Source organism: Erithacus rubecula (assembly GCF_903797595.1).
Source record: "Erithacus rubecula genome assembly, chromosome: 14".
Lineage (NCBI taxonomy): Eukaryota > Metazoa > Chordata > Aves > Passeriformes > Muscicapidae > Erithacus > Erithacus rubecula.
This window is the reverse complement of record NC_136666.1, coordinates 5445751-5467440: the sequence shown is the minus strand read 5'-3', so window position 1 is coordinate 5467440 and position 21690 is coordinate 5445751. Positions and strand designations below refer to the sequence as shown.

The 21690-nt window shown below is 38.4% G+C and overlaps 1 protein-coding gene across 2 annotated transcripts in view; it reads right to left on the bottom strand.

Moving 5' to 3' along the window:
• The window catches only part of LOC306808062 (protein FAM169B-like), a 35942-nt gene that overhangs the window by 3866 nt on the left and 10386 nt on the right, over nucleotides 1-21690 (bottom strand). The window contains exons 2-7 of one of the 2 annotated variants that reach the window (XM_079318211.1): nucleotides 20101-20231; nucleotides 17330-17429; nucleotides 11217-11302; nucleotides 9466-9640; nucleotides 2700-2882; nucleotides 223-351 (exon numbers count right to left, since the gene is read on the bottom strand). In XM_079318211.1, the coding sequence (XP_079174337.1) occupies nucleotides 223-351; nucleotides 2700-2882; nucleotides 9466-9640; nucleotides 11217-11302; nucleotides 17330-17429; nucleotides 20101-20231 (804 nt within the window). The remainder of the gene's footprint in view (nucleotides 1-222; nucleotides 352-2699; nucleotides 2883-9465; nucleotides 9641-11216; nucleotides 11303-17329; nucleotides 17430-20100; nucleotides 20232-21690) is intronic. The other variant, XM_079318212.1, reaches the window with a different exon arrangement.

Below are 21690 nucleotides of genomic sequence, written 5' to 3'. Positions count from 1 at the left end.
CTCTCAGATGCTCTGTGGTGCCATTTCATTACCTCATAATTTCTAAGAATTGTCCTGTTTACTGTGGAAAGATGAGGGCACTGGACTGCACACCCAGTAGTTTCTCCATGTGCAAACAACAGAGACATCACCTCTCCGTGATCACTACCTAACCCTCAATTACATTTCTTATCTTTATAGAACTATAACACAGACAGGCTCACACTGCTTGTTATAACTCACTTCCTGAAGGGGATGACTCCATCTGAATTTTTAACCAGATATTCACTCGCTGGCTCCAATCTCCTGGTGCTTCCACTTCCCACAGTCGCTTCTGCTCCTCAGGATGAGCCTGCAGGAATTTCTGGCAAACTGAAGGGAGAAACCAAGGGGTGAAGTATGAATAAGTGAAAAGTACATTGGAAGAGGGAACGTGCTCTATCCCAGAAATTCTCTCAGACCTATTTCTTCAGAAATCTTTCTTCTCCCTTCTCATCTTTCTCCTCTTTGTTTTAGCTGGGACTTTTAGTCAAAGTCTACATGGAATGGCCTAAACAGTCACAAGTGAACCCTGCCATCTGCTTCAGTCTAGATTATTTCCTTGTGAGTGCAGAAAGAAAGGACTTAAAATGATTTGCTGAGCACCTTCTATTGGCACTGAAGCACAGAACCATGTCCAGATACTCAGTAGGTTTCAGACTAACAGCAGTGTGGGGATTTTTACAGTCACTATGAAAGGAAAGGTGTTCCTCTATCTTCCAGCTTTAACCATCCAGAATGCTACTTTAATTTCTATTTATAAAAAAACGCTCTGCTTCAGTTTGGTTTTGGGCCAAAATCACCCTCCTTTTCACTACTGCCACCCTATGCCCAATTGTTAGGTTAATTTTTTTTTTTTTTTAATGTGGAAAAAAAAATTGGAAGAACCAAGAGAAAAATTACAGGATACCTGTGACAGATGTATAATCACCTTCAAAAACCATATTGCCAGAGATTCCTATTACTGTGAGTACATACTGACCATCCAAAAATTTGGATAAACAATCAAATTTAGGTCTGCTTATGTTATCAAACTGAAATATGTTCTATTTAGTGTATCCTTAGGATGTGTGCAGTGCCAAGAGGAGGCACATGATGTAGAACAAACAGTTCAAAACATTAAGAGTTTTTTTAAACTTCCCATAACCACCATCCTATCAGTCACATCAATTGCACTAAGATAACAATCTGTAAACAACAAAATTACTGTCACACTCTGTCCACTGTAGATCATCCTACTACAGAATGGATAATTTATCTTCAACATTCAGTTGAGTTTAACAATGGGATGTCAAAACAAAAACCCTAATTCTGGTATGTAAACATTTGCCTTACAGTAATGAGCAGATTGCAGACATTAATTTTATCCAAGGATATCCAGACTAAATTAATCATTTCAATAAAAGCTACTAAAACTAAAATACATACTAGAATTCAGGTATCTGCTACACAACTTTTTCTTTCTTTTTAGGCCTCTACAGCAGCTTAAATACCATGTCCATGTTAAATAAACTGTCCACAGCTTCAGAAATTTCAGTACTGAAATTTAAAGGTTGCATTCATTTCTCAAAGTATGAAAATGTGGTTCCAATGAAATTAAAAACAGACAGTGACTTCAATACACTCAAAATTTAACTAACAGTATTGGTATTTTTATAAAAGAAAACCTAATTAAAACATGATGCAAGTCAAATTTATTCACTAATAGCTCTAAACTTAATTGAGAAAAAAGCACAGTCTTCCAATATATCGCTAGTGTTAACACATAAGAAATGCAGCTTTTTCATTCAAGGTTTCTAAAGCCCTGAGGTCTGCCAAAGGAAAAATGGATATTATTGGGAGAAGAGAAGGAATGCTGTCAATACTATTCTCTCTTGAATTTAGAAGTAGCAGCACCTGCTCAGGTGCTTTTGAATACATTCAAGAGTACATAATAACCAAGAGAAAGAACAGATGAGGCCAAAATTTTGCTGACATTTACTAGGAGATATTTGAAAAGCTGTAAGTCAATAAAAACATCTCCCCAAAAATGATGGTGAAGACTGCACCACACAGACAGCAACCTCAGAAAAAAGTACTTTTCTAAAGAAGACATTTTATAAATAATGTGAGCACAGATTTTTTCTGTGAATTGTACTAGCAAAACCAGAGTTTTGACCTGAAGACAGAGAAGATATATTACTATTTTGTGATCTTTTAAAAGTGACAAATGTTCAAAGACAGTGGATACAAAACAAGTATTGATGTAACTGGATGACTGAGTAAATCCTGGGTATTTGGCTTATTGTAAGTAATTTCTTAAAAATGCAAGATCTACCAGAGCATTATGTGCACAGTGTGGGCTTGACAAGATCTTATGAGTCTTCTCCTTAACACAAATAAAATGTTTAAGTCCCTGTCTAGGGCAATGACATAGTTCTAAAAGAGAACAGTTCTAGGAACACAAAATGTCAAAAAGGCACCATGAGTTTTGTGCTTCTTGTTGTCTTACATAAATATTGGCCTGCCTTTCCAGAGGAAATTCCAGATGGCTCTGGAAAAGGAAGCAGTTGCAGGCTAACAGTTCAGTTCAGACAAGGGCACTGAACTCTTACACAGTGAAGACAATCTTACTGAGACCATATTGAAAGTTATACATTATACATAACCCTTACCTAACGTGTCCACATCAAAGGATTTACCTTGATACATGGCAGCAGAAATAGGGCAGCTGATCCCCAAGGCATCCTCAGCCAGGAAAGACTGACAGAAATCATGCAACATTTTCATCCCTAGGCCACCTCTTCTGTACTTTCTCTGGACGAATATAGTATCCAAAACGGGCAGCAGGTAACACTGACTGGTTGTGCCATCACACAGGCTCCCTGAAAACAGACAGGGAAAAACACATCCATCTGCAAACAAAACTGGAATTGCTGCACTAAGTGCTGTGTGATTTCAGCCACACACACTGCCCTGGTACTTCTCCACAGGCTGTGAGGATGATCCCAGTTAAAGTCTATTTGCATAGGCAGTAAAACACTTTTCAGGAGGATGATTTGTGTCATGAAATGAAGAGGACCTGCCTAACATGTGGCTGAAATGTCCCACCAGAGTCTTTTCCAGACTCTGATTCTTCAGAATCACACTATCTTGGTACACAGGCAATGTACGTAAATGGTCTAAACACAAAGAAACCAATATTCTGAATGTAATGTCAGTATAACTCCTTTAAACAAACAACTGAGTGATGCATTTTAAGAAAGCACTGTAAGAGCTCCTTTGTAAGTCACTCCATTTCTACTGAGTGATAATTTATCACACATGTAGGTGCTTCTATTCCATCATTTGAAGTACCTCTATCATTGGGATTTCACTCAAGGACAGTCAGTCCTTGCTAACAAACACATTAAGTCAGTTAACTGAAATCACGGGGTCGTGACATAACGCTCTACATGTGGACAAAATACAGACTCAAGCATAAGCCTCCAAACTATTAAAACTAGTTCTCAGTGATAACTGTCCAAAAAAAACCCAAAACACAGAACCAAGGGATTTATTTTGCAATCACAAATGGTAAACTCAAACTGGAGTCAAGAGAGAATTAAGAACAGACATTCAGCATTTAAAATTTTGATGTTCACCCTAGCCAACCTGAGGTCCTACTGCTGCACTTCCATTCAGTGCAAAATACCATAAAATAGAACTTCAAACTACTTTTCAGCATAAGCACTCAGTACTGAAGTGAATTACCAACATCAGTTCAACAACCACCTACATTTAGGAGAAGGTCCCCACAGAAAAACCTTGCTGATTTATCGTAATTTTTAGAAAATACTTATGAAGATTTTATGCTGCTTTTGAGTATAAGGCAGGTAAAATACAAATGGATATCCAGACCTTTATAATAGAAAATGGTTACATTTTCATATTTTGTTGTTTAAGTCTCATCAAGACCTTCTTGGTTTATCTTTCTTACTACTTCCTACTGGTCCTGACTCAGTCTAGTTCCCAGTGTCTTGAGACATGAAACTTTCATCACTTCTCTAAGACCAATTTCACAGTTTTATCAACGTCCTGTTGAATGTTTGTTCCTAAATTTCAATAAAAGACTTTCATTTTACAGGTCCATTTTTCTTTTGTCACATTCCCACAGCTGTCTTAAACTGGGGTCTATTTCTGCTCCTTCAGTTGGTGTCCAGCACTTTTCACCAATACTGGACAGCCCTGAGTTTTATTCCTCTCTTTTCTAGGATGCCAATTCAGCACAGCATACATGACAATGTTTAATTCTAGACCCCAATTTGTCAAACTCATCATTTAGCAAGAATCCACATCTCACAGACAGAGCCATACAACAAGAGCATGTAGCTACATAACCATCCATTCACATCTTGATTAAGTTGGTTCACTCCTGCTTAATCAAAGTGCATGTTTAACTTTAAACACATGTTCCAACACATTGTTGTAAAAGGGTGGGTTGTGGTGGTGTTTATAACCTTTCAATACTTGTAACACATGATGGGTAGTTACTCTTTTTGTCATAAGCCAAAAAATTGAGTATATCCCCAGTCCCATTGTTAGCTGCCAACCCAACAGAGATGTCAAATTCCAGCAGAATTGCACCATATGTTCTAAGGGACAAAATTTTCCTCATGAAGTCTTTAAGAATTTCTGCATGTTGCAAGTGTTCTTTTAAGTTTATTATTATCTCATATAGTCTGTCTCCTATAAATCCTGGTGAGAATGCTGTGCAGCAATCCCAGGAGCTGAGTGATTTATGTCTGAGCTCCTAATTTTGTGTTGAGAAGATGACAAAAAATTGTCATGTCTAAAGGCACTGTAAATAAAGGAACCATGAAGCCATTCTTCACCTTGTCCCTGGGAAACACATTAGGAGAATCACAGCCCACAGGCATTTGGAATAAAATAAACAAACAAACCAACCTTTGGAACAAAGGCCACTTTGTCCCTGTTTCTCATCAAATAGCACAAGGTTACTGTAAGCTAATGGTGGCCCAGAGGTGGCCACTGAGCTCTCACACATTTGGTTGAGAGGTTTGTTTCACTGTTGGAGCACACAAAGTTTTGAGGTGAAGGAGGAGACAGGGAAAATAAGGGCACTGGTGATGGAGAGGGAAGCATTCATACAGTCTGCCCTTTGAAAGCCTTTGATCTGCTTGGTTAGGTCACGAGTGCCAAATGACCAACTTAGGAGCCAGCAAAATGGCAAACAGATATTACAAGGGCAGGAAAGCAGACAGCCATTAGCATTCCCAAAGAGCCACAAACCAGAAAAAAAAAAAACAATCCGGTCCCCACATCCAACAGACCCAAACAAAACAAGGTTGTGCACACTGACTATTTCCCTGCTGAACAACTTGGCTTGGCACACACATGTTTGGACAGGCCTGGAGCAGACTGAGCACTTGTGTAAAGGGTGGGGAATATTTCTGCAGAGCAGAACCCAAGGTCAACCTATTGTGTGAGTTTGTATGTGAGAAGGCGAACAAAGGTTCTGGCTTCAATAAAATTAAATGAATTCATGTCTGGACTGGTACGTAGTCATTTCATTTTCATTACAGCCAGAACCTTCAATCCGCCTCAGAAATGCACATTAAAAATATTATTGCTAGCAAACAGAGGGAGACAAAAGCAACTACTCAAGAAGATTTCAGCTAATTATCTGTCAGGTTAACTCCAATGCCAAATTATTTTTTTTTTTTTCTGAAAGAAATTTATGTAATCGATGAAAAAATAAATTCCTGTTATCTTCTTAAGGATCTCTTTCTACAGAATAGCACCTGGGCCACAAGTATCAAAAGTATTTCCAAAGGCTTGTATGAAGAGCTCAAGAAGCCATTTTCAAAGACCATCTCTAAGGCTCTGTTGTAGGAAAAAAGCAGAGATTGGGCCAGGGGTGCTTTTTTGCCTATGCCATGTCTGCTTAAGAGTTTTTGCAGTCAGGTGTTCCCAAATTGTGACTAGTGGAGCATTTCTAAAAAATGAATGAGAAGCCAACAATGCATTTACTCCTGATACACCTGTATGTTTTACAGCCTCCACAGAGGACTCAAGTTAAGGCTGGTTTGATTCACATCACTCCACACTTTTACTACTAAGATTTGTCAGGAGGGAAGGGACAAGCTTTGACAATCTGAGTTTTTTGTTTTTCACACCACAGACAGCTTGGTCTGCAGCTGGGCAGCTCATATGTGTTACAGAGACAGTAATATGTAACAGTAGGAGAAAAAAATGGTCTCTAAAAAAAGAGATTTTGTTCTGGTTTGTTCTTAAAAGCACTAAGACACTCCTGGTTCACTGCATCTTCCAACTTCCTTATTGATTTATTTGCATCATGAATCTTCTACATTCTCCTGGCATGTATGTGAAGGTGGTAAAGTGCATTTTCAGTAATTACTAGTCCTCAGTAAATAAGGAAGGAAAAACTTTCAGGGAACTACATGGTCTCACTGCACAAGAAACAAGTGTCAGTAACAGTGGTAATTAATCCTACATCACTACAGAGAACACATTCTTTCTGAGGTTTTCACACACAGAACAAAATAAATACTTTAAACAATACAAAACAGATCCCAAACCCCAAGCATCTCTAAGAAGGCTTTCTGCAAAATATTTCATTTTCAGGTTGCTGCCTGCAGAGAAAGGTACAGGAAGAGGGAACTGTTATTTCTTATTGTACCTTTAAGTAGCTCCATTTAGTGAGGTCTAACTGCTCAGCTGTCTGATATGGAAGCCGCTGACATAGATAAAATTGGAGACATTTATCTTGGCACGTGACAAAGTGTCTTATCAGCCTCATTAGTGGCTTAGTACATCTCATCAATCTTTAGTATACCCAGTGGTAAATGCTGCATGGCTGTCATTGGACAGGAATAGGCACATTCCAGAGAGGCCAAGTTGATGATCTGTGTAGTCATGAATAAATTTTGCTTTAATAAAGGTGTCTAATGCTCACGAAAAGTGATAGCCTTGAAGAATGAGACTTATGTTTATCTATACAACAGGTGCAGGGTGACCAGTGAAAGAAGTGGCCAAATTGTCTCAAAACCTTGACTTGCAGTTACTGCATCTGAGCAAGGCGGGTGCTCGAGACCATCTGTCCCTCCTTAACCAGACTATTAAAAGAGATCCAGTTAAGGATGGTCATAAGATGGATGGAGGCATGGAACTTGACCAAAATTACTGAGTTCACTTTGTACAGGCCACCTAGGAACTGGCAAATGGAAATGACATTACAATATTGCCAAGACAGTTAATTGGAATCACTGAAGTCCATTGAAAATTTAGTTTGCATAACAACACATTAAATCTGTAGCAAAGATAGAACAGACTCTCTGTTCCTTGGTCACCACTTCTGTGATTCACCCAGAAGACTTATGTTTGAAAGAGCCATGCTCCACAGACCTTTTCTGGCTTATTTGCCTCCACTGAAGCATGCTTTTTGTCATGCTGCAGATAATGGAAAATTCACAGATGAGAAATACAGTTAAATACAACATCAATATGAGAATCTCGATTACCCAGGGAAGAAAATCAAACTGGAAAGAATGGTCAGGTAATTGCAGACAATGGAAATAAAGGGAATCAGAATCACATGGTGGGCACAAAGGAAAACGTCCTAGGAAAATTTCCTAGGACCAGAAGCTGCAACAGAGGTCCAGCACAATATAAAGTCCTGTAGTTAAAGCTGCCTCTGCTAAATGTTCTGACCAGGACAGCAAAAGGAAAAAAGAACTTATGCTATGATTTTAAAAAATAAATTATGAAAATATGTAAAACAACCATGTGAAATACAGCTTCTAAGCAAAGATATTTATCTTAGTCTGTTTTGGGACTAATAAATCCAGGGCTCTTCTTAAAAGTAGAGTGAATAGAATCAGCCACAGCATGGCTGGTATGAAATTGAAATCACAGAACTTCAGAAAGAGGAATTAAATTCTAAATGCGTACATCAAATAGCAAAAAGCAGCAAAAACAATCAGTTTCAAGCTTCCCGAAAAGGCTTTGGCAAAAGACTGCAGTAATTTGTGACACAGGCCAAAAGCTAACAAATATAGCTGCCCAGAGAAAAAAACACTGGCAAGAAAAGGCAGATGCTGACAAAGCTGGACTTGAAGGATTTGTATTTTATGTGGACCTGGTTTAAAACCAAACTGTGACTCTCAACTTACTCAGAAACAGTTTCAACTTGGCTAATACTCCACCCATAACAGACTACTGTGCACATTTATTTTACTGAAGCATGAATCATTACAGCCCCTACAAGTGTTTCTTTCCAAAAGCATTGCTCAGGAATATTTATGGACTTAAAGGAAAATGCACTTGTGTTTGCCATTACAAACCAGCTCATCAGCACAATCAGAGATGCACACAAGGCTCCTTGATCATAGGCTGAGTCCTGATTCCTCAGTGATGGTGCAGCAGCACCAGCACGGTACTGTACAAGCCACACCTTTGTGTGTATCAGGATTTTTCCATTCCAAGGAGCAGAACATCTTATTGTTGCTGGCCTTTGGGACTGCAGCAGAGAAGGCACCTTCAGAGTGTCCTCTGGAATCCAAAACAACCCATCTTTCAAGCTGCTTCTTTTTCTCCCATTTTGGATGGATGGCTATCGAATCCTGACTTGGACAATATTTTTCTTCCAAAGATCCCACCCTCTCTGTTTAAGCTGCTGGTATCAAGGTGATTCCCATGAATCTTAAACACAGACTGGTAAACAGCTCCCATGTCAGGGTACAGGCTCGACTGCATACCTGGAGTTATTCCAATTAAGCCTCTTCCACTGGTTAACAGCAATTATTTGCATTAATAAAGACTCTGTGTTTAATAAAAGACCTTCTCTAAAGCTAATCAAGTATCCCTAAAGAATTAAAATACATTTTGTTTCTTTTCTATGTCACTTAATCAATTAATTATGAAATCAATTAATCATCATCCTTTAAACTAAGAGTACCACAACTGCACAAAGTACTCCAGGACTGATCTAGTGCACACACCTTCCTCTACACAAAACAGACACTGCTCCTCACACATCCAAGGATCCTTCTTCTTGCCACCACCAACTCCCAGTATGTTTTTCTGCTGAGAACTGCACTCCTTTTACAGGTATCATTCTTTCCAGGATGCAATCCTCCTTCCTGTGGATAGGCCCTACATTCTTTGTTCCTAGATGTTCCTCCTACTTGGCTGCATTAAAGCACATTTTATTGCAGTAAGCCAGTACCTCAGATCACAATAGGGTTTGGAACTATCACGTTTAAATGAATGTAACATGGATGGCTTCCAAATTCTGGGAAGGTTTGCTCCCCCGATTAATTCTAAGGGAGATTTCATATAAAAATGTAAATGAGAGCCAGGATTATTTCTACTGAAAGATAAACAAAAGGATTACATTTCCAGCTATTAGGAACCAGTGGAAATGTGTCTCTAAAATGACCTTACCTTTCATCTTGACCGAGTAAAAGGCAGCAGCCTCGCCGCTTCTCCAGAGTATCTTGGCACGCTCGGTGGCACAGTGAGGTAGAAAGAATGCATCATTAGCTGAACTCCCTTCCAGCATTCCAAAAATAATGCAGTTCAGAACAAAGAGGACAATCCTTTCTCCAAATGTCTGGACCTTAGAGAACAAATAAAAACAGACCAAAGAAAAATGAGGCAGAGAATAGTATTTTGCATCGCATAAAAGGTTTCAAAATCAAAAGAGGCTGGGAGGGAGGAGGTCAGGAAACATGTACACTTAATTTGGGGAAAATACCTCCTGAGTTGGTTCAGCTAAAATAACAAAAATAGTTTTTCCTAATGTTTCACCCTCTATCCAGAGGGCATAGAACAGTTTAGTAACTATTTATAAAGCCTGACATATCTCTTTTTGCCACAGAGAGGAATTGTAAAGCAGCAGAAGTATCTTGATTGCAGGCACAGTGAACTAGTCACAGATTTGGAACCAGGATCAAGGCAATCTAATCCTACTGAAAAATGGAAGAAAGATTGGATTCATTCTGTGGCCTGGTCACCTCTCCCCTATTAACTGTGTTGCCACAGCATCAAAGAATTTCATGGGCCAGGACCTTACTGAGATAGACACTATACAAAACAGAGAATAGTCTGTTCCAACCAGCTATAATCTAGGTGTAACATAAACAATTATTCTGTGCTGGGCTCCTTAGGAGACAACTGACAGGAGAGGGAGATGGAGGAATATAAAGGAGTAAGATTATATTGACCATCAAGGTAAAAACTGGTGCCAACAGCTTCACACAAATGTTGAAAATGCTGAAAAAGAAGTGAGAATTTCCACAAATCATGGCAATTTCTCTTTTAGCAATGAGCTAGAGGGGGTAAGATTTCTATTTTCATACATTATTTTCATTCTCTGTTGATAGAGAGATGCTTGAAAGCCTGTAGCGCTGTGTTCCTGAAGGTCTGTCTTGCAAGGATTGGTATCTCAAAATCCCTCCAGTTGAGTTATCTATAAAAAGCCTACTTAATTCTGCAAATAATTAAACTCTATGTGTCACACAAAAAGATGATAAAGGAATGGAATCATTAAGGACCAAAGATACTGAGGGCTGGGTAGGAAACAAAACTGACTTAATAACCCCACACCAACACCAAGCTCATATGCTTCAGGCATCTGACTTTTTTTGTTGCAAACAGACTACAGGCTACCCAAATCTTTCAAACTATGAAAAAGCAGTTCTATCTTACCAAAATAATTTATTTGGAAGAAAAATTATGGATATAGAAATTACTAAATAGCAACCACTTCATAAAATGAACCCAATATTAGTATTATCCAAATAAAAAAAAAACCTTAAATACATAAAAACCTTAGATACATAAGACATTGTTCCAAAGGGTAGTAACACCTCCCACCAGTCGGTTAATGTGAGAAATTATTGCTAATGTAGGAATTCAATTTATGATCATTCCTTTAGTAGGCAGTGAGGGTAAACTAAAAACCAAAAGAAAAAAATTCCACAGATGAATCATGAGCTGCATGCACAGAATTGTTTAGAGAGGGCTAATGTGCATGTCACTGTGTCCTGGAGACATGAAACACTTGGTGAGCCACAGAGCCCAGATCCCACAGGTTCAGAGCAGGAGCTGTAGGAAACCAGAGACAATTCTACATAATTGTTCTGGCTGGGAATCTCCAGGGTAAAAGCAACTGTTCAAAATAGCATCCTCACCCAAACAAGCCCATCTCTAGCAGGATCAGCCGTCTTCACAACATCTTCCACAGGCCACCAACGCTGGCTCAAATAAACTGCCAAAACTACAGAAACAAAAAACAGGGGAACACGTTACCTGCAAATGCAAAGTAGGTTCTGAATTTTTCCACAGGCAGCCTCAGATCTACTTCTCCCTCCAGCTGACTCCAGTCTGCTCTGCTATGAGACAGCAGAACAACAATTGTATTTCCATTTCACCTCCACGTCCCTTGATATCCAATTTTCAGTACTGCACGAGGCATCAAGTGAAGGTAATTTTTCTCAGGAATTGATGTGACTTTGGTGTGACAGCCTGCATTCCATATGAATAAAGCACTTCCTGCTTAATACTAAGTTCAGTAGCAGAGTAGGTTTGAGTGGCATTTGGGACAGTGGAGCTACCTGGATAAAGGTTACAGTTTTCAAGTTTCTTTCAAACTTTCCCCTGCCCACACACACATATTTGCATATATTTGAGTGCACATATTTGCACTCATGCAAGTCAAACACAAAAATTCTCATATCTGCTTTATCAAACAGCTTTTCAGCTCTCCCTGTGATTGAATTTCTATCTGTGGGAACTTTTAGACTACAGACTCCTAAATCCCTGCACGGACAGATCTTCCCTGAGGTTGAAATGCACACAGAGAGGTTTCTATCAACAAAAGACAGACATAGACACACATAATAAGATACACTTTTGCTTCAGGGCAAAGTGTATCAGCAACCCACGTAAGTCAAGTCCTCATGTAGGTGTGATGCAAAACTTGCACCCCACTTCTTCCCATCCCTCCTCAATTTTTCACATATGCAGGAACAAGTATTTAAACCCTACTCCTACATGTTCATCTACAGAATTCATTGCCTGCCAATAGATTTACAAGTAAAAGACTTGAAGCAGCAACAGTGACACTGAAATTACTTCCAAGCCTTGTTCAGAAAGAAAAGTTTTGACATGGGGTCATTTCAAAGGATAGAGAATAAATTTTAAGGCTTTAGATGAGGTTTTGGAATAAACACAGAAATATGATCACTTATGACCACAAGCATGTCAAACAGCAAATATTTCAACAAAAAGAACCTTCAATATCTGTACACTGGTGGCATTCACCTAAAGTACATGGCCACAACTTCAGGATTGCTCAAGAACACCAGTATCTTTAATATCTTCAAATAAGCCACCTACTATGTCCATTTTTATATAGAAATATAGAATATAATATATGAAAAATGTTGCAAAGAACAGCACAGAGTTCACATGTCTTGAGTCCTAAAAGAGTACTCCAACAATTGGCTCTAACCTACCCAGTTAGGGAAAAATATAAGAAAGTTCAAAAACATCTGTAAGTTAGAAACAAATTCACATACAAAGAAACGAAATTACTTCAAGGATAGGATTCATTATTTACCTGTTTTAGCCTCAGGTTATACAAATGTCACTGATACACACAAGTTAATTTTCCCTTTTGCTTCAGACTTTATCACTCCTGATAGCTTTAAGGCTGGAGATTCCTCTTAGCTAACTTATATTTCCAATAAATTATTAAAGCATGTGCCAGAAAGCATTACACTTGGTGTGCTGGGTTAACAAGGAAGAAGTATTGCACGCAAGGGCAGATGCCTGTTTATGGCAGCAGACTCAATTCATTAAATATTATGCACTTACTTGCATAGGATTTTCATACTCTTTCTGTGATGGATTCAATCTGTTCCCTCAAACCCTTCCCTCTGCTTTCAAATGCAGCAGCCACTGCTCCATTACACATCCATGAAACATGCAGCTACAAAGGGAGCTGAGTCACACAAAGGGGACATAATGGGCCAAATGCTGACTTTAATAAGAGCTGCAAAGAGGTTTGGCACACAGTTCAGACATACAAGACACATAGTAAAGGTCAGAAAAGTTTTTAAAAGCTTTGAGGAAAACAGAAAGATGCATAACCAAGTTGGAAGGAGTTGCTTTTATAGAACATTTACTGTGCTATTCAATAATTTAAATGTGTGGAAGGGAACACTAGTTGACATAGCAACTGTCACATCACATTACTTGAGCAACTTTATCTATATGGATGCCTTCCTTGAAGGAAAAAACATTTCTCCAGATTTCACACAAACATATGTACTTTGCTTTTTGTTATCATTTTTCAAGTCAACATCTGGTCTGCAGTTAAATCCATCCATGCTTCCCCATACTCTCATTTTCATTTTATAATCAACTTTGAAGAACACTGTTTCAAATGCAAACATGATTTGTGAGACCACATGTTCCCTCTCTCTCTCTCCCTCCCCAGTCTTGCTGTTCTTTCCAAGACATTCAGTTAAGTTCACCTGATCACAAGAGATGCAGTTATTGCCAACACACATCACCTGAACCCTGTGAATCATGATGTGTGTGATTATAATGACCTTGCAACTGCAAGACCTGATGTGCTGGATCTTGCAGTTGCAAGACCAGGTAAAATGCATTTCAGGTCAATTAATGGGGTTACACATGCTCAGGTGGGTGGCTTGCCCTGTAAGCAACAGCTTGCTAAACCTCTGCACTTTCATCACCTGCACTCAGACAAACAGTGTTGCAAGAAGCTGACAGGCAGTGGAGCACAGGATTCCACAGCACAGGGTGTTTGGAATCCAGGACTGAGCTGAATTAGGCACCAAGCATAATGCAATTGTGATTATGAAATGTCTACTTTTGCTGGGCAAACATGGATCCCTTCCCAACTCAGGCCTGGATTATATTTTTACTTCCTAGGCTATGCTGGCCAAATGTTCCCACACTGGTGTGCAACTATTTAAATGAAATGTGCACATCAGGATTCTACACACAGAGCAAAGAAGAAAAAATAAAGCAACATCCAGCTTGGCCTTTCTTTTTTTCCCTGCCTTATTTGAATTGCTGAAGCACATCCCTCAGTTACAAACTAAATACAGGTGATGTTACATATGAGAGATGTAATTAGAGTTTGTTTAATAAATATCTAAGATAAAGTAGTGGTACTTTCTGTAAAATCCTCTTTACCTAAATTCTGTCACTATTTCAGATTACTGACACACTTAAAGAGGCTGCTTTTGTAAGACTTCCACTCTGGAAATACTCTGAGACTGGAGGAAACTGAGAATTTCTGCTGCATTCTCCAGCATTGACACTGAACTAGCTGGGTCCCACAGTTACCTGTCTTTAAAATGGAATAAAAGCATTTCCCATTTTTTTCTAGGAATTTCATCAAAACAAATACATTAAAGCTTGGGAGGCAGGCAGATTCCTGCTGGAATAGCAGCCATTCAAGCATCTCAGATAGATCTTTCCTGCAACCAGTTACATTTTATTCTACAATTCAAGCTTCACTCAGTGATTTGTTGCAAATGTCTTGTGATAAATGTTCCAAGGCATCTCACAGTTATTGTGAATTATTACATGCAGCATACAGAAAATGCCACAATAAGATATGTTTATTTAGTGTTATAAAGATGTTAATCACCCATGTTATGCTCTGTAAGCCCTAACAATGCAATTTACATTCTCATAAAAATATCTGTACAGATATACTAACAGAACACACCACTCAGCCTATCAAAAATAAATTAAAAATGCTTCCAACCAAGACCAAGTCCAACAGAAAAGCTGCCATACCTATTTTCTCTTTGAAATATGCAGATCATTTCAAACCACAGGCTACACATCACTTCTGGACAGCCCATCTTATCAAGATGATCAGAAATAAATCTCAGTGGTGGAATCCACACCTCTTTAAAACAAATTTTCAAGAACTAAATACCATCAAACTGAAACACAGTATGTGGGGACAAACAGAACACTTGTTTCTAAGAGTGCTCCTGCTATGGAAGAAAACTAAAATGCAGATGAAGTGGACAGGTGGAGGAAGAGAAGAGATCAACTACAGCAAGACTGTTTCTCTCTTCCATCTGGATGAAACTTGTTTCACAAGAAAAGCATAAGGCTCAAGTAAAGAAAAGAAAATTACGTAACTTGTTAAATGTTTTTATTTTCTGCCCTTAAAACAAATGTCCTTAAAGTAACAAAGACTAAGTTGAAATACATTGCCTTTCTCTGAAGGAATTGGTCTTGAATTCATCTGTTCACTGGTCAGAACAAAAGGTCATGTAGGTGAGCAAATCCAGGTGGAGTTGACCCATTAGCACAGTCTTCCACCCTAAGAGTAAATTTCAAATCTGCTGAGCTGTAGGTAAATTTTAAGACAAAATACTTCAAACATATATGCCCACATGTATAGGTATGCACACACATCCCAGCAGGCTTTAAAGAACTAACGAAAAATTATTAAAACTCGCCTAAAGAAAAAACAAATCACATCAGTCAAATTTGTGCAGGAAGATCGGCCACATGTTTATAGTATATAAAATCCAGAAACAAAGAAATTCCATAAAATTATTTAAATCACATTTTTGGAAGGAAATATCAAAATCCAGGTGATGTAGGCCTTATTTAAATAACCAGACTTAGAGATCTCTCTGTTCCTCTGACTCTGGACTGGTAACTTGAGCTGAAATTTTGCAAGGGGGGGGGTCACAGCAGTCAGTCAGGCTGTTGTTTATAATATAATAAGGTGTTTATTCTGCTAGGTTTAAGCTTTTAATGAAGATAGCTATCATGTAATTTAGGCTCCAATTGGACTTGTTTGACTTGTTCCTGTGAGAAATCATTTTTCCTTGTGTGCTTGTATCTCATTAATACTTATTGTTCCTAATACTATGAGATCATTTAACTGAAGAGCTGTGCTAAATGCACTTTCACCTGCATTCATTTAATAATTCTTTATTTCTGCACTGTAGTTACAGATCCCAATTCCTCTTGTGCAGCCTAAATTAAATCAATGCTGCTTTTAGCTACGTTCCTTTGAACATGAGTCAGGCAAGCACAACTGCACTCTGAGCAAGTCTGGCCTCTGGTGCAGATGCTTCTCCCCTTTATCACACCAGCGAGCATCTCTCTTCAGGAAAACATTAGTGGAATATATAAATTAGTGTCAAAAGAGTAATTCTACATCAATAGTTCTAGAGAAGCCAGAAAGTCTTTTGACTCCACTTGGAACTTGGAAAGGTCTCCTACCTTCTCCTGTGGATCACAGCCCATTAGCAAAGGTCCAACTGAAATCCAGTGCAGAATGAGCTGGAAAACTGCAGAGTTCACCTCTAACCACAGGTGATTTTAATCTGCTTTTTGTTCTTCTGAAGAAATTTCCTGGTTACAGAGTAGGACTGAACAATGAACACTTACACTAACAGAACCTGTTCTAGAAGTGCAAGATCATTACCTGCCACACTTAGAAATGAACAGAGAATTTTGCTTTGCCTTGCAGTATTATTAAGAATATTGGCTACTAAAAACTTTCAGGCATAATTTATAGCTTATCCTTTAAAAAAATGTACACCTTTAATGACAGATGTTATTAGTTTGCTGTCACATTTGGAAGCTGGAAGTTTAAGAGGTTTCATGTGTTCTGTATTTCCTAAGTGACACAGTGAGTCAATGCAAAAGTTCATGTCCTCATGGCAGATATTCTAAAAATTCCACAGCCCATTGCTTCACAACAACACCAACACTCCCCACTTAAGCTACACACCAGATAGCCTTCAAACACCAGCATTGGAAATAAAAGGCAATTAAACCCAGGACTGAAAAAATATCATAAAGTTAAAAATAAAAAAAAAAAAGAATATGAGAAGAATCAGTAAGAAGCAATACAATTTCATACCTGTCTTTTACTGTTTAAGGATTTCAGGATTCTATCCAAACCATAATGTGTTAAATTTCACATCATTCTGAATTAGAAAAATATTATCCTGTTGAATAAAGTCAGAAAGAATAACAGGTTTACCCAGGTGATTTTTCAGCTACCAGCAAAGATTTTATGCATAGAATTTAAAAGCTCTGATTGTCAATTCTTCCAGCTAATCAGCAGCCCACTGACACAAATCCTTGACAGATAAACTGAAACCACTTCATATTCAAAACAAAACCCAGAATATTTAAATACATAAACAAGTAGACCGTCTTAAAGGTAAAGAAATTACAACTACTTAAATTTCAAAATATTTTGACCAATTCTAACCTGTCTCTTTATCCTTTGGATCAGTTAACAGCAACAGTTTGCAAGTAGGATTATTTCGGTAGAGAGGGACAAAATGCACACAGGAATCTTCAAGTTTAACCTAAAAAAACAAACAAACCCTGTAGCTCTTTGTACTGCAAAGCTTGCAAGTACTTCATGTATCAGATGCACTTATGGCATGTTTTATTGACATGTTTTGCTGGCACTCACAGTACAAGCACAACACCCTCTTAACTTCAAGGCACTGAAATACACATAATATTCTAATATTATCCATAAGGAAAGTTAATTTAAAAGAAATCAAGCACTGAAGTTAGTGAAGACCTTATTGCTGACTTGCCCTGGTTAGTACACAACCTGGCTTTGAACACTGTCACATGCAGACAAATGGTGTTATGAAAGACCAGACACATCAAATGAAAACAAACACAACTTGCACTTCTTACAGCATCCTCCAGCTGAGTACTTGTGGTGTTTTGCAAACAATGAATTAAGCCTCAGGGTACAGGGAGTATCAAAGCATTAGGGCAGTGCCTGGGCAGTTTATCTTCGAGGCACAGTGAGGGGAGATAATTGGCACAAGGTGGTTAAGTTGAAGGCAAAGCTAAAATCAAAATGCAGCTCTCAAGATTTTGCTCTTAGACTAAACTTCTAAATGATGTGACACATAAACACAAAATTACTGTGCTCAAACAGCTCTATATGCATAGAAATGACGATTTCCATATGAATATTGCAAATGCTGTCATGTAAGTTTAGGTACAGGCAAAGAGCGTGCATGACTTAGCACAGTATGTACTGTACTTTCCAAAATCTGGTCCATTGTGTATGTGTGGGTGTGCCTCTCTCTCTAATTGCACCCATTTGTCAGTTTGCTATGAAACTCAAATCAGTCACGTGTTACATTTAATATTTCTTGGTACATGGAAGAAATATGAATATGGATTATTCAGGATAACAACTCTAAGCTGAAACCAGTGTTCAGTAGTTGACAAGTGCCAGAATACGGGAAGCATCTATGCAAACACTGGACTCCAGGAAAAAAAATAACTTGAAAACTGCTTGAAATCTGTATTCATGAGCTTGCCTAAATCTGGAGATTCAGTTGCTCTTTGCATGCTTCAAACATAACAGCATCGATGTCATTATGGCACCTGGGTGCATTTCCATAATGAAAAGGCCAGGACTACTTCCAGTACTGCCACAATTGTTATTTTGTTTGATAAAGTAATGTGCACTTTCACAGGTGTTAACAAGAGCAGCACAAGCCAAACATAGCTTTGAGTGTGGCTGCTCTCCCATCCTCACTCACACTAATCCCTGCTATTTGTGTGCTGGATGCTTGACCAAGTCATACCAAAAAGAAGTTCTGTGACCCCAGCAAGTGGGCTGACAGCCACTTAACTCCTGCTAAGCAATTATTCACTGTTGCCAGTCCTGCCACTTGAAACCTGTTTTAATTCATATGCAGAAGGGGCAAAAAATGCTTGGTAATGCAGCCATTATTCAAACATCAAACCCCTTATCCTCCAGATTGTGGGTCTATAATAAAGATTGTTAATTAGGATGTTCACTGGGAACAGGAGTTTCACCTTATTACATTTAAATTATTTTAAATTCCAAAATTTGAGCTGTTTATTATAGACTATGACAAAAAAGACAGCAAGAGCACTACCATTACTTATGCCCCTGACTGCATATTAGATTAGACCAGAATTACATGAATGCAAAGAGAAATGTGTTGCTATGAGACTCAAATCAGTCATGTGATACATTTAAGGGCTGGTGACAAGCCACAAAATGAAGACAGTTGTGAATCAAAAACCAGAAGTCCACCTTTAACTGATCTCAGTGTGTGTAGCTATTGCAGGCAAACACAGAGCACTGCCTGGGATTTTAACCTCCCCTCCCTTCTACTGGAACAGCAAATGAATATCTGAAAGTACAAGCAGGCATGGATGATAAGGACTCAGAAGCCCTGAACTGGGGGATCTTTGCATGTTCAGTGTGTTTGTATTTAGCCCTACAGGCTCCACTAGAGGGCATTAGAAGAGTATTTAAACCCTCTTACATTCCTGGCTCAAAGCTGAAGCTGATCCCACCTGGAACAGCATTTTCTGGAAATTACTGCATATTATTTTCCTAAATTGCAGAAAAGCTACTGTATTCCAAATAGTCATTTTAACTAATCCAATTTCTGCTTTGATAGTACAATAACAGGTATCTCAGCACACCTTTTATGATCTACAAAATGCCAGAATTAAAGATTTCATAGGTTGACTACAGTAAAAATGTTTAATAGGCCTATTCAGTCATCTCTATTCCACTCAGGTGTCTTAGGAACACCATTTCTTTGGGAGAATCCACACTCAAAATTACCAACATAAGTATTGAAAAGAATAGAAACAAAAGATAGAGTGTATCACAATGCCTGTGTAAACTGCACAGTAGAGGCAGAATACAGAGCAGCACCATGGTATAAATGTCTGTAACATTTGCTTTTGATTCAGTCCTGTAAGGAGGCAAGTCAAGATGCAAAGTTCACCAAAGTACTTCAAACCCTCTTGCACACTCAGAGGGTTTTAGACTTGGAGTTTAAGCTTGTCTCTCATTTAGAGCATGCAAATGATTTGAAATAATGCTGGATTGATGATTTTAAGAGATCTGCAATCCAGTCACACCAGTTCACCCCTATTAGCAGATCATGAGCACAACCAAAAAACTAATCTGCAGGTATCTAACTTGCAGCATGAGAAACATCAGCCTACTACCTCTCCTCCTCCAGGGATGGAAAAAACATCAGGAGTGGATGACTTCTTCAGGAGTTTTTCATAGTATGTTTCAGCATCTGCTTGCAGAACCTCTGGATCTCCTGCTATTGCATCAACCAAGTAAAGTTGACCTGTGATTAAAATAGAACACAAGATAGTTTTACATTTTATATTAAATAAAAAACCCAAGCCTTAAAACCTCAGTTTCCCCAGCAGCTGCTTGGTGTGGCTGGGCCCTTAATGATCTCATTAGAGCCTTTTGTATAATCCTAACCTAAATAGTAAGGATGGTAAAAACCTGTCTGTATGTTATTTATCTATATGTTATTTACCTCTTGACATGCAATTTTACAAAGCAGAACCGTGACAGCATCAAATCACACTTGTCTTCTTTGAATTCAACAAGCACAGCCTCAAATTTCTATAGGTGTAAGTAAATTGCTTTAATGCTGGAAGAGCAAAAAAAATTCTTCAAAACACAGCCTGAGTTTAGCACTGTCCAAAAACATAACATGCCCCTTTTTGGGTGAGTCTATGATCTTTTGTTTTGTTAACTTTTTCCTTCTTTTTTTTTTGACTAACATCAGTTGGGCACTTCCACAACAATGAAATAATGTAAAAAAAATACCTACACAAGACTTTCCAAAATAGTAACATCATCTTTTATGCAACATAACTTTGAACTCATGTGACTCAGTGCTGACAGGTATTTGTTAATGGTATGCAAACAAAAATTACATATATCTGATGCCTGTAACCTAAATGTCACGTCCAACTTCCTGAAGAAGCACTAACCTTCTTCTGATAAATTAAACCAAACTTTCTGGTGGTTCATCATCAGCCCAAGAAAAACAAAACATGACAAGAAATGTGCTAGCAACCCAAATGGTGTCCAGCCACTCTTCCATCACAGGAATGAAATAGCTTCAATTTCAGGGGTTTTCAATCAATAGACTACACCTGCAACTCTTGTAAGCCCCAAAGTGAAGACCAAATCTTCTACCACACAGCTGTAGCTGGTATCTCAGTTCTGAATCCTCCCTTTCTAATGATGGCTTGGTCTTACATGGCAGCTCCCTTGGTAAGTTAAAGGTGAAATAACTACACTGATAGTAAACTAAATGGTGGAGACAAGGAAGAGTCTTAAAAGGACCAGTGCAAGACCTGGCTATACCAAGATTAACAAACCAGGAATCATATAGGTACTATATTGAAAATAATACCTTTCCATATAAAAGTAAGAGCATGGGATTTGTAGTACCAGGTCACACTATTCACCCGTGGTCCCACTACTCTCCCTCCAGCACTGATCAGTATCTGATTCCTCAGCAAAAGGATAAGAAAATTAAAATGCTTAAAATGCTTTAAACACTATTTTCCTGCCCTTTGCAGGCAACCAGCTTCCATCCCGAGGCTTGGCAGCAAAGCTGTGTACTCAGAATGCAGAAGAGAAGCTGTTCTGTAAATGGGTTTCATAGCATATTTGTATGTGACAAAATGGGAGAGAAAAAGAGCATTGCAGCATTGGCAAGTCAAGTCATTATAAAATCACAGGCAGAACTTAAACACCATCAAGCAAAGAAGTTATAT